General features: G+C 42.2%; 1 protein-coding gene across 6 annotated transcripts in view; it reads left to right on the top strand.

Moving 5' to 3' along the window:
* The first annotated feature begins 521 nt into the window (after positions 1–521).
* Positions 522–13,540, top strand: part of LOC118324075 (neuron navigator 1-like) — a 77,927-nt gene continuing 64,908 nt past the window's right edge. For all 6 annotated transcript variants that reach the window (XM_035656212.1, XM_035656211.1, XM_035656210.1 and 3 more), the window contains exons 1-3: positions 522–673; positions 4,380–5,300; positions 6,129–6,220. In XM_035656212.1, the coding sequence (XP_035512105.1) occupies positions 4,381–5,300; positions 6,129–6,220 (1,012 nt within the window). In that variant the 5' untranslated portion in view covers positions 522–673; position 4,380. The remainder of the gene's footprint in view (positions 674–4,379; positions 5,301–6,128; positions 6,221–13,540) is intronic.

Raw genomic sequence — 13,540 nt, 5'->3', positions numbered from 1 at the left:
GAGTGGACGTGTGTGGCTGACATGTCTCTTTTTTCCAACGTTCTGAGTGACTTAAACTCTCTCTGTACAAATCTTGAGACTCCTCAGCCGATGACTTCTCCATGTGGTCGTACTATGTTGCATTTAAAACCTCGTAAAAAACATTTTTACGGTACTGTGTGCCTGTGCAGTTGACAATCTGGACATACTAGGTTTTTAGACGACCTAAATGTTATTTTGTGGCATTGTTGAGGATGACAGAATATGGGTCATTGTGGGTCATGTAAGCCAAGTAAATTTCCATTTGAGCTACTGACTCATAATAACATAAACAGTCATCAGTTCATTGTGCAAACAGACATTTTGCATGTGTGTCTGTGTGTGTGTGAAATGACGTTTTCTGCCAAAAGATGAGAACACTGATTTAATCAAAGAAAGTGACTTTGAAAATGAGTCACCTCGGTACGTGCACCCCTGATTGGCTGAAAATGTTGTTCCCGTTTGTCACAGCTTCCTGCCTTGATGAATAGTGAGGCACTGCGGACCAATGGGAGGGCGGTGGTAAGGATGCAACAGTGATCCAGGAAAAAACAGCCCATTGTTCCTGGGACGTTGGAGAAGCGTGACCTCCCTCCCGCCGGCTCTAGCTGCTCGCCGTAACGGCACACCGAAGGACCCAATACCCCACTGTCAGGTGAGACACTCCTGTGAGACAGTAGATCTGGCACATGCCATAATAAGCAGTTTATGAGCTTTAGATGTGGTTATTTTTATTCTGCTGCGACTTTCTTCTAAGAAAACTGTGACTTTCAAGGAACTCATATTGTGTGAGTGTTTTTTGCACCACTGGGTGACATTAGAATATTGTAAAATGATTTATGACCGCACATTATCGCTGTTGTTTGGTTGTTGTCATTATAGAGGTAATTACATTCATTTATTGTAGACTCTCCAGACTGGGTGACACACACAAACACACAGGCTCTGCTAATGTCCTTGAGTTCACAGAGAAGCCTGTGTTACCACCACATTTATTGATTTTGTGATGAGTCAGAAGGTTTTCATCATAGGGATGGGGCTGTGTATGTGAGAGAGAGAGAGGGTATGCATGGTTCTTTGATCAGAAGTACAGTAACTCAGTTCAGACTGAGTGTGTCATGGGACAGAGGAGCTAAAATGGTGTAATGTGATTTTGAAGTTAGAAGCCAACATCTAATGCCAGCTGCCACGCTAGCCTTCTTTTTTCTTCTTGCAGAAAGTACATACCTGACCTGTCTTGTATGACTGTGGGGAAATGCGTTCTTAACTGCCTCATGTAGTTCACCTCCTGACTATGTGGAGATAGACAAATAATTAGACAGAATAGGAGATGATTGAAGGAAGAAGAGTCTCTGCTGATGCTGTTGCTGTTGCACATTATATCCAGCAGATGTCAGTACCATCCTTGCAGAATAAGTGAGAGGGCTGTTCAAATGCTCTGTAATAGCATTCTTCCACACATTTGCTCACCAAATCCAACAAAAAACTAAAAATATGTGTCATCCGAAACTGCACTTAGTTTTGACTTCTTTCTACTTAAATACAACATAAGTAAGACCTGTATCTATGAATGTCACATAAACACTATTGTGCACATACTATAATTAGCCAAGAGGCTCATATATGGAGCGTTAAGCAAATAGCTACTTCAGATCGATTAGCCGTTCGATTCACTGAGAATCATTACTGGAACCATCGTTTAACTCGTTTTTAAAGCAAAAATGCCAGAAAATCTCCGGTTTCAGCTTCTAAAAATGCTGCTGTTTTCTGGTATATATGATACAATGCCATGGCAAATGTAATATCTTTGCACTGGTTGGACTGGCTAGTCAATTTGAAGATATCAGCTTGGACTTGGGGGAACTGTCATTAGTTCTACTATTTCATGACCCTTTTGTGGAAACTGTTAACTGCAGCACTAACTACTAAACTGTTTTTCCAAACCCTAAAACCAAAAAGTGTGTATTTAAACACTTTGTATACACTTTCTTTATTTAAACAAGTCACAAGCAGTTAGACCTAAAGCGTCAACCAACAAACAATGTAACTATTGTAAATGCACTTGTGTAACAGAATGATACAGACCGATCTTGTCTTTAAAGCCGGTATGCAGTCTGAACACATGACATAGAGAACATACCCAACACATTTAACAAAGATCACCTTATGTGTCAGGGAATCAGGGAATTTTCACTGGCTTACAGCTGTTGGTTTCAGTCAGCAGAAATGTCTTATTGTTTTTCTCTGATTACTTTCTGAGTATATACACACGCAGACATCCCCATCAACAGCTGATACCCTCGGTATGTCCTTACGTGGGCTGCAGTAGTACTGGTATGACCCCAGTGTATCCCCAGGGAATAGCCAATTTCCATACAGATAAACACAGAGCCAGACTGCACCTGTGCTTCTGGAAATCCTAACAGGAATTGTATCAGACTGAAATTCTGATGCTTATTAGTGACTTGGCCTCCCAAGAGAAAGTGGGAGAAAAAAGAGACAGAGAGAAACAGAGATGGGGGGATACAGGGAAGAGGAGGAGGAAGAATAATTTGGTGAGAGAAATGACAGGAAAGCAGGATGGATGATAACATCTGTCTCTGTTTACCTACTGCTGCATCATTGCTACTATATGCTGCTGCGCAGGTCTTCATTAGCACTGAGTCAACTACGATAGAGCACCCATCCTTGGTAACATTTTCTGTGTCAGTGTGTCTGATAATATAAGTAGGTGAAAGGGAGGTCTCCTACAGAGGCGCTAACCTTTCCTTTGTACACTAAAATGTTATTTCTGGGTATGTGTGTGAGTTTTTGAGCTGAAGCAGTCAACCCCTTTTCTCCTGCTGGGAAAATGTGTGTGTGTGTGTATGTTTTGTGTGATCCACATTACACTGCGTGCAATACTGTGATAGATGCGCCATTAAATAATCCAACATTTTATCCTCGTGACTTTGATGGCTTAATTTGACACATCTCTGCTTTACTAAAGACAGCTTCCCAAGAAATCTTCTGGCAGCTAAATTTCTGCTATTTAAGAAAGGGCAAGTAGGATTAAGCGTTAAATCTGCGTATTTGTGAGTATGTGTATAATTATAATAATGAAATCTATTTGTACTAAACTGTTCCAAAGCAAAATTGCTGCACAGGAAGTAGAAAGTAAGACAGAAAATGTGCAATATGTACATGTTTATGTGTTGAATGTGTGAGCGGAGCAGTTGGTGATCTTCTTCTGTGCGTCTGAACAGCGACAGCAACATGATTTGTTCACTTTTTAAGTGAGACGGTTATAGGTCTAACTGAAGCATTCACAGTTAAAATCTCAGAATGTTTTCTTTGTGCAGACAGACGTTTAAAAAAACATATATGCAGGCATTTTCACAAAGAAATTAGGACAGCACAATAAATCTGAACTGTTGAGATATTGTTTACATGTTGAAATGAATAAGTTAGATTTCCCAAAAACTCATGTCATGTGAAATTCTGGCATTTTGTGGGGATAGCAGAGCAATTTATCTGTTTCTCTCAACTGCTGTTATCCTTCTCACTCTACACTTGCTGTTTCCTCCCTTTTCCCCTCCCTCCCTGCCTGTCCTCCAGCTTCACAGCCTCCCCGTCCTCTTTCCCTTCAGCAGAGCAGCACGAGGTAGTTAAATTAGGTGACGTTACATGAAATGTGTCACTTGACCAATATTCACTGTGGTTAGGGTGGAACAGAAGGGCGCACAGAATATCAAGCTGACTTTTAGAGTTTCTGGGAGGGCTGTGTGTTTCTGAGAGGGCAACAGAAACTGAATATCTGGAATCAAAGCAAATCAGGTGAGAATGATCCCATACCTCCTCTGAAGCTGTAATGTGTAAGAGAGCAGAGTGTGTTTGGGTGACTGTCAGAGTCTGTGTGAGTGAATTCATTATGTGGAGAAAATCAGTTATGTGAGAACATAACGCTCTAAAAGCAGCTGTTAGAAGTCGCTGTGAGCATGTGTCTGTGCGTGTGTGTGAAGCTGTGTTAGTGTTTTGAACTCCCAGCAGGCAAATTTGATTGCGCAGACACTCCATGCCTCTCTGAAAATAAGCTCAACTCGTGGTTTTACCATGACTCAGGTTGTCATATGTGCTTGACTCACATGCTCACATACCATGGATGTTTAACTTTCTCTGTGTCGAGAACAACAAATTGTAGTTTACCTGATTAGATTAAACTTTAGATTAGATTTTAACACAGTGTAATAAACCTAAAAATGGATAAACAATCTTTTTTGTGGAGGGGGGTCGGAGGGTGGGGGGCTTTTGTGACTCATTGTGTGTTCATCTTTTGAACTCATTGTATTTTTCTTTGTCCTGTGTTTCTCCATGTACATCAGAATGAGTGGGGGTATCAATGTGAAGTCGGCCCCCCGGGCTCCTCCATCATCAGGAATCCCCCTCCCACACAGCCTGTTGCCCTCCTCCCCCAAAGCAGACACTCGCCGCCGGTCTACTGACCTACCCAGGCCCTTAACACAGACCCCTAAACACACACCAACACACACACCCACACGCACACCCACCCGCACACCCACGCACACACCAACGCACTCTCCTTTACTATGTCCACGGAGCTCCAGCATCCCTGGGCTGTCCTCCAGGGACCTGACGAGAGACCCCAGCCTAAAAAGTCAGCTCTTCAAACGGATGGGAGCTCTACCTGCTCCCCAGGTGTCACGCTCCGCCTACAACAGCCCAATAACCCAGCGCAGGATACCGCCGCCTCACTCCAAGGACACGCTGGATCTAGGAAAATCCACCTTGCCTCACGTCCCCTCACAGCTTCCACATGACGGCAATCGCAACAGGAACACCTTCACCAATAAGAACCAAACATGGGGAACCAGCAACCTGCGTCCACCACTCCACTTCAGAAGAGGAGACAACTCCAACACTGTAGCCCAGGGAACGAGTGAGGTCGTGCCACAAAGAGAGGAACAGCCTCCAGAAAACCTTCCGGCCCAGTCTACAATGTTGAACAACGGTAACCTCCGCTCTTTCGCTCAGATGAGCTACGATGCCATCAGAGGTCACAGTGGCTCCACCAGCCAATCAGACGAGGAGATGGGGACTCCTGAGGACAGCAGCCCGGCCTCCTCTCCTGGTCCCCTGCCGCTGCCACCAATCACATTCACCATGCCAGTAATGTCAAAGGTGGCTGTTGTTATGCACGATCAAATCTTAGACGAAGAGGCTGAATCTGAAGAGACTCACACACCCAGAGTCAACATGGCTACTGTGGCTCCCTTCAGCTACAGGTAAGCAGTCTGTACTCACACACATACACGATCATGAGCCCCCAATTACTGACACCTATTGTACAACCATTCTCTTGTCATTATCATATGATCACTCTCTACCACTTTATGATCCCCCTCTCTACTGACACACACACACACCACACACACACACACACTTTGAGTTCCCCACTAATAGATACTAAAAAGCCTGCCCTAGAGGCCTATTGTGCCTTTCAATTCTAATTCTTCTTGGTATCTTTTCAGAATACGTGCTGGTGTAAGAGATACATGCAATTACAAATATACACACACTGTGTTTTCTGGGGCAGAGCTGATTGTTAAAGTGTCCTCTTGCCAGCCTCTGGGCTGACTCAGTGTATTGTTCTCTCTCACACACACATAGTCTCTCACGATGTGGGATAAAAACAAGAAAGAGTGATTTTGTAAGTAAAGAAATGCAGTGTTACTGTGTCTGATGTGCGGTGTTGAGTGGTGTGTGGTGTTTTACTTAAATGAATCAATCCGTAAAGAATTCATCTCTCAAAGCAGAATCACTGAATGCACAATATACTTTATACATTATAAAATAAAAAGCAAACAATCAAGACAAGAACTTCAGTTCTTTTATTATACTTTTATAATGATGAAATTATCCCCAGTGCTTTGTGCATTATCAGTGATTTTCTGTTTCTTTGATTTGCATTTATGGAAATCAGGGTTACACACATCTTTTTCTTCTGCTGTCATACATAGTAGCTTGTGTGTTTGATTGTAATCAGTGATATTGAAGTGATTTGCATGTACAGCAACAGATGTGTGATGGCTGTGTCCATGATGTTCTTACAGGGTGCGAGTGCAGGAGAGCGATTTTTCACTGGATGAACTTAGTGACTGCTCATCTGGATCCATAGAAGTCTGTTGTGATGACCTCACACCAGGTTAGACCCACTGTCACACACACACACACTGACACTTAGGTAAGTAGTCAAACATAGATTATCCAAACTTCCACATTTTTTTTACATAATCACTCTTCCTTTCTCTCTTTTCCTTTTGCTAGACTAAACGTAGTCTAGATCTGTCTGCCCAGTTAGCATCAGAGCGCAGAGAGGCCAAGAGCCCTGTTGGCAGGTACGGATGCCTACTTTCTGACAGACACATTTACTGTGAAAGAGCCATAAATGGCGTCAGACAAGACATGCCAACGGCCGACCTTTGGGTCTCATTGTGGAACCTGAATAGACTCAGTGAAGACTAAGGGACAACCATTCTTTGTCCAAATGTCTCTGTCACGGTCCTACTCATGAGGCCTGAGGAGGGAGAAACTGTCAGTGGAACTTCTCACTATTTCATGTTGATGTTTTATGGACTACCTGAATAGTCATTTAATCAAAGAAAATAATTGACAGATTAATCAATATAATTGTTGTAATTGTAATATTTTTGTTTTTAAATACTTTGTATACACTTTTTATATTTAAATTAATTTCTGTAGGTAGACAAGTCACTAGCAGTTAGACCTAAAGCGTCAACAAGCAAAAAGCCTGTATGCAGGAAATCAGAATCAGACCTGAAATACACTTTTCAGGCTTACAGCCTCGTCAGTCTCGTTTTTTCCTTTTTTTTCTCTGATTACTTTCTCCGTATATATACACAGACATTCCCACCACCAGCTGAGCCTCGGTCCATATGTGGGCTGCAGTAGACTTGGAGTTAGGTGGTTTTTTGTGTGTGTCGTAGCCTGGGGCTCTGCTGACTGCAGTGGTTCCTGGATGAAGAGATGGGAAAGAGAGATGGGCTCAGGATGCTAATATGAAGGAAGATGACAGGGGTGATGTGGGTCAGTAATGGGATGTAATGGGGCACTCGCTGCCAGGGAGCATTATATGCACATTGATTTCAGCTTCATCCAAGAGCTGTCGACGAGTTTGAACTCTTATTTCCCTCACGCATAATCTCCATCTCTCTCTCTCTTGCGCTTCCTCCTCTCCTGTTTCATTGACCTAAAAAGTCACAGTCCCAGCATGACCCCCTCCCCGTCCTTCTGAGTAATGGTTGGCTCTGCACCCGCAGCTATAGTCATGCATTGTCGTGGTCAGTCTGAGTCGAGGGATGTGGATGTGCTTCAGAGATATGACTTTATCAGTGGCTTAGTGAATCATTCTTTTTGATGTGGTGTCAGTTGCACAGGAGGGGATCAGCTGTCTGGCTTTGAAATGTGCAGTACAGAGTTAGTGTGTGTTAAACTTTAATGGCCAACATCTCCTAGCTTTTACACATCTGTACAGCGTAATCAGAAAGTATCAGGACAGTTTTATGTTTCGCAGTAATCCTACACATAAACATGCAGACGAGATCAAAGGCTAAATATTACCTTTCTGTCTGTTAAGGTTGCTTAAACTTAATGAAATGTATTAATATATATGTATATAAAGGGTTACATTATACACTGAATTTGTTGCGGATGTGCAAACACAATGTTTTTGTCATGCTAGTGGCTGTGTTGGTTAATAAACAGGTTTATGATCAAATATCTGCAAAACTAACGACATTTCTATCAGGCTCAGCTTTCTGCTTTGTTTAAGGCTAGTTAGCAAATTTGAGCGAGTAGGTAAACATGGTTGAAATTCTACCTGCTAAACATGAGCGTGTTAGCGTTTTCATTATGAGCATTCTGACTGCTGATATGCTCAGGTAATGGCTTTGAGCATTTATCTGTGAATGCTGAGCGGGCCACGATTTCAACATTTGGTCATCAGTTGCTTGGTTTTCAAACGATAAAACAATATGAAGACAATTAGATATTAATACAAAGTGTCAGACATCGCAGCGATAACATTCCCATCCCTGACCAAACATTACTGGTACCCTGCTTATAACGTTTTTAGTGTGAGATTAAAATGACAGATTAATCCAACGCAATATATATTGAACTAACACATTTATTACAATTTACTGTGATACATTTAGTTAAATTGTGGTTTTATTATTTGCTTTTACTGTAGCAGCAAAGTCTCTGGAACTTAAGCGTCAGAGAGTCAGCTTGGACAAAAAAAAAGAGCTCTATCTGCATCTCCCCTTTTTTCTTTCTGAGAGAATGATGATACAGAAAAAAGAGAGATAAAATGTGCATCTAATACAATAATAGTATTTTTTTTAACATATATTATGCCGCAAACACTTAGTTTAACCTTAAAGTTCTCTATCCTATTGATCTGGCCTGTCTGAAATTGTAGCCACCAGAATAGAGCTGTTTGCAAATAAAACCTTTTAAAGGCTTTTTGAAGGTTTCAACCAGCTGGTTGTGGAAAGGGGGGATGGGGATCTCATGGTGGACCAGCCCCAGTCTTTAAAGGCCTGGCTGTCTTGGGACTATGGTTGTGGCCTTGTAATTGGTCCCTAGAAGGCGTTAGAAACAGAACTAAAGTGTCTTAGACTCCTCTGAAGCTACATTTACATGGAGGGTGGACTGACACCGTAATAACTGTAATTTAGGAAGCGGAGGAAGGGAGGGAAACTGGGAGGAAAGCAAAGTTTGGAGGGAAGGAAAAGAAGAGTGAGAAGGGTGAGAGATGAAAAGAGGAGACCTGATAAGGTCAGTGGGTTGATGGATTTTGTTTTGTGTAAGAAGGAAAGAGAACAAACAGAAAATGTGTGCACAATAAGACCACAGATGCTGTGGTTGAACACACGACACAAGGCAAGGCACCGTGATGTGTTTTGGTTCTGGTTGTCTTTATTGACTATGGTAAAAGAGTGGTTTTCCACAAATTGAATGTTTTCCATATGCCCACATTAGATTGCATCTGCAGTAACATAATCTGTTCTTACGTCTATTCAAGACCCTAATGAAGACCTGAACATTCAATGTGACTGTAGCACCATGTGGTCTTTCAATTAGACCACAGACCTCCTGACCTTGTCGCTCTCTGGAGAGGTGTACTTGAGCATGCGTTCATGTCCGAGCATGTGTGTGTATGTGTGCTGATGTGTGCATGTGTGACAGTACACAGATGGTGTTTGAAAGATAAATGTGATGTGGACTGCGTATCATTTTTCATCTCCCTGGGAGGGTATGGCCTGATATTCCCTACGGACACTCTCAAAGTCCGTCAGCTCTCTCTCTCTCTCTCTTTCATCTCTCTCTCTCTCTCTGCCCCCCCCCCCTTTCTCTCACACACACACACACACTTACACATACTATACAAATGCTTCCAGGAGGTTATGATTTTCATCTGGTCTGAGGACTCATGGCATATGAAACAAGGATATGAAACACTGTACAGCATCCCACACCCAGATAAAAAACAAGAAGAACTGTACTTTCCAAGTGTGGGATTGACAAATGTTCCTTTGAAATAGTCACACAATCTGGAGCAGAGATTTCATGATGTGTTTCTCAAGGTGAGCCAAAAAATTTTTTTTAGTGGCAATTAGCCAACTTGCATTGTGTTATACTGAATTACATAATGACCCTAGTTCCCTCAATTTAGTCTTAATATAATAATACATCCTACTTTTGTAATTAAAACTGTTTTAGAGAGGTGTTGTATGAACTTTAAGGTCATTTTGGTGGCCGCAGTCAGTTTGTGAGTGTGTGTTTCTATAATTTTGTCTACCCCATTTATATCAGTAAGGGAGGCTAAGTAGCAGAAAATTCTCTCTGTATAATGCTCTAAAGTTCAAAAGTACCTCACAAAAAACAAGTGTATTTTTATCTTTGTGTGTAGTTTTGTAAGAGAGCCTAACACATTATTATCTTATTTTTGTGGAAAATTTAAAAAAAAGGAAATTTCATGATCGATGAAAACAATCAGTGTAGAAATAACTGAGAGCTGCTGTGTTTATTTTGCAGAAGAATATGAAGCTGAATTCAGTTGCAGTGAGGAAAAGCAACATTTATTGTACTTTCTACTTCTTAGTAAAATGGTTTGTCCTATTGCAGAGCAATGACATAATATGTTTTAATTAATTTGATTGATTCAAATCAGTCACAAGTATGTCATAATGTATCCAATCTTGTAGTTTTGATTGTAAAAATGGCACAGAGAGAATTTGGCACATTTTATAGCCAGTGGAAATGCCTGTAAAGGTAGTAGTAGTTTTTGTTTTTTTTAAGTCTTTGCTTATTTTACACTCAACACTATTACATACTGGATGTGATTAACAGTAAGTATACAACTGGAATATACTTAAAGGATTAATGTATTTTGGGAGCCCTCAGAGAAAGAGCCTCCCTCGAGAAACACATTTTTATAATGATTCACTTTTAGGATAGTCAGCAAATCTTTAGTAATGAAGGTATGAAATCAGCTTTGCAGTTTATACATTTTATGCTCACCATTTACTTAATGCCCCTGGACAGTCTAGTGAATAGCATTTTCATAACCCCGGCTGCATCTACTCTTAGACAGTGCATAATCCTCTTTGGCCAATCTAATCAGAGAGACATATGCCGAGTTGGCCTTGGACAGTGATGAGTGGTTTAGTAGCTTTGGGAAGATGATCAGACATAAGCGTGGACTAGATTATGTCCTTGCTCATCACCAGGACCGAGGCAGTAATCACTATTTAGGGTTTAATGTCGTGCCCTACTCTATATTTGATCCTAACTTTGACCTGTCAAGAGTTGTGCAGTCCGGTGCCGGGACAGCTGGAGGGGTTTATCTTTAGGTTATGTTGTGAGTTTGATAGTGAAGACATCACATGAGTGGGAAGTGTGTTAAACGTACACATAAATGCACATTATCCATACATGAGCAGAAAGGCTCAAATGCATATACATTATGCATAAATGAAAGTGAAAAAATTCATGCATTCTCCTCCTCGTTCTCCCATTCGAGTCACACAATGAGCCATCAACCCGTTGACAGACACAGAGCTGCCACCTCCTCCTGTGTCTTCCTCCTCCTTCTCTCCACCCAAGGACATTTCCTTACAATGGCTCACAGTAATGTCTGCGTTAGATAGAGCGACGGGATAAAGGAGGGGAGAAAGCAGGGAAAAGGGTGAATTGAGGAATGGGTGAATGACTGCACACACTCAAAATCCTGTTTTGACCTCTGGGGTGACTCCCAACCCAGGGAGTTGAGTTATGGAGTCAGTCATGTGTGTAACCTCCCCGACTCTCTGTGGGACCACACACACCCACACACAGGAATGGAGTCACAAAGACATCTATCTGTCAAATTAATTACCCGTGGAGAATCAAGCACACACTCGAATATGAGCACATACGTCTAGGGTGAAGATTCCTGATGTTAATTGCTTCATGTTCTCCTCATGTATCTTCATGCTTTACATTTGTATTTACATACTACTGTATATCCTACTTTACTGTAGCAAGTGCAGTTTCCTACCGACAGAAGCACCAATTATTAAAAACAAGTGAACACGCTCACACATGCTGATAATATCCATCGCTGCTATACTGTATGCACACCACGCCGTAACTAGGTAACCAGCCTCTGCAGCACAGCACTGTGGGATACCCCTGGGAAGTGTGCTGAGAATGTCAACACTGTGAGGGAGCATCTACAAAGAGCGGTACCTTTTAAAACACACAAATTCATTTGTTTCCCGTGCCTCATTCCCCCAGATGGCAGTATGGTGTTTTTCAGCTCTCAGCTGTGTGTGATTCATGATGAGTGTGTGACATTCGCCCCCGGGAGAGAATGGTGTTTTTGTTGGATTAACATTTGTGCCTCCGGAATCAGGAGTTAACATGAATGATAAACTCATATTATTACCATGGATAGCCTTTTAAGTGGCTGAATTGCCCAAATGCTTAAGCCAGTGACTCATGGTGTGCATCATCAGCACTGAATGAGACCACCAAATAAGTGTCACTGAAAATACTCCCTCTCTCATTCACACATACATTTGTGACTCAGACTAGGAAGCCACACACTGTATGGATCAGATGTGCCGTCTCAGTTTTTTGTGCGTAAACAGGACATTAATAGACATGTTATTGTGTTGTTGCAGTACCGGCGTGTGTGACTGTGAGCAGTCCCTTGTGTATGTGTCATGGTCTGGTATTCATCCCTGTGTCCTGTGGACCCTATGCGTTAGCGTGTTAGCGGACATAAGCAAACGTAGCAGGAGTGGCGAGGCGGTGAGGCAGGATATCCCCTCTCTGTCTTACAGGCTTCCTCTGCTCCTCTGGCACACATACAAAGATCCTTCCTCCTCCTCCTCCTCTCGCTTTGCTCATTGCCTTGTTTTCTGCGTTATAATTTTGCATTCTTAGATTCTTTCTCCTTTTTCCTCACCAGTAGCATCCAGCAGACTTCTTTCACCGTGTCTGCTCTCTCCTCTTCTGACTCGCTCGCGTTTTTCTTCATCTTCTATTCTCAGTCACACTCACTTTCGTCATTTTCTTCACACTTCTACGCCCAGTTCACGCTTGTCTCATCTTTAGAACAACTTTTTTTTTTCTTGTACTTAGACACAAAAAGGCAAAACAAGAGGAACCAAGAGTGAGTGGGTGACAACAGTGAGTGGGTGAAAGTGAGAACGCATCCCATCTGCTTAGTCGAATGGGAACCGTTCCTCTTAAAGTTTAAGGCACTCATACAATTGGTTGCAAAGCAGCATTTCTGTCCTCTTCTCTTGCAGTACTTTTCCTTTCAAGCCTTGGTGACCTTGTGTAACCTTGTAAACATCTATATAATGCATCACACAGTGTCTGTGTGTGTGTGTGTCTGTGTGTGTCCTATTGGCTAGTTCACATGACTGCTCTGTAGAAATATAGTGCCGAATCTGTTCCTAACTGTTTAGAGATGCTAGGGCAAATATACTCATGCAAAGTACAGAGCTGCCGCTCTCTGCCCGTCAGTCGGTCTGTCTGTCTGTCTGTCCGTCTTTCGCTCTTCTATTTTCAATCTAGCCATTCATTGCTGTATCTCTGTCTACCTGTCTCTCTTACCTTCACTTACCTTTGCTTAAAAGTGTCTTTATGTGTGGATGGAACTGTTTCCCCTCATCGTCGTAGCAAATTTCCCATGGCTTCGGCCACTGTGGTCAGCCCACAAACACATTTACACACACACACAAACACACGCACTTCTGTGACGTACTGAATGTGTGAGTCTGCTATGAGATGAATGTGTGGACTAATAGTGAGCACTGGCACTCATCACACTCTGAAACTGCCAGCCTCTCTGATGTCAGGCCAGATTGCTCAGACACCCTGACAGACAGCATGCTCTGTGTGTGTGTGTGTGTGTGTGTGTTTGTGTGTGTGTGAATGGGTG

Source organism: Morone saxatilis, unplaced genomic scaffold (assembly GCF_004916995.1).
Source record: "Morone saxatilis isolate NCDOM2014 unplaced genomic scaffold, NCSU_SB_2.0 Contig15, whole genome shotgun sequence".
Classification (NCBI taxonomy): domain Eukaryota; kingdom Metazoa; phylum Chordata; class Actinopteri; family Moronidae; genus Morone; species Morone saxatilis.
The sequence above is the reverse complement of the archived record's forward strand: the minus strand, read 5'-3'. Positions and strand labels throughout refer to the sequence as shown.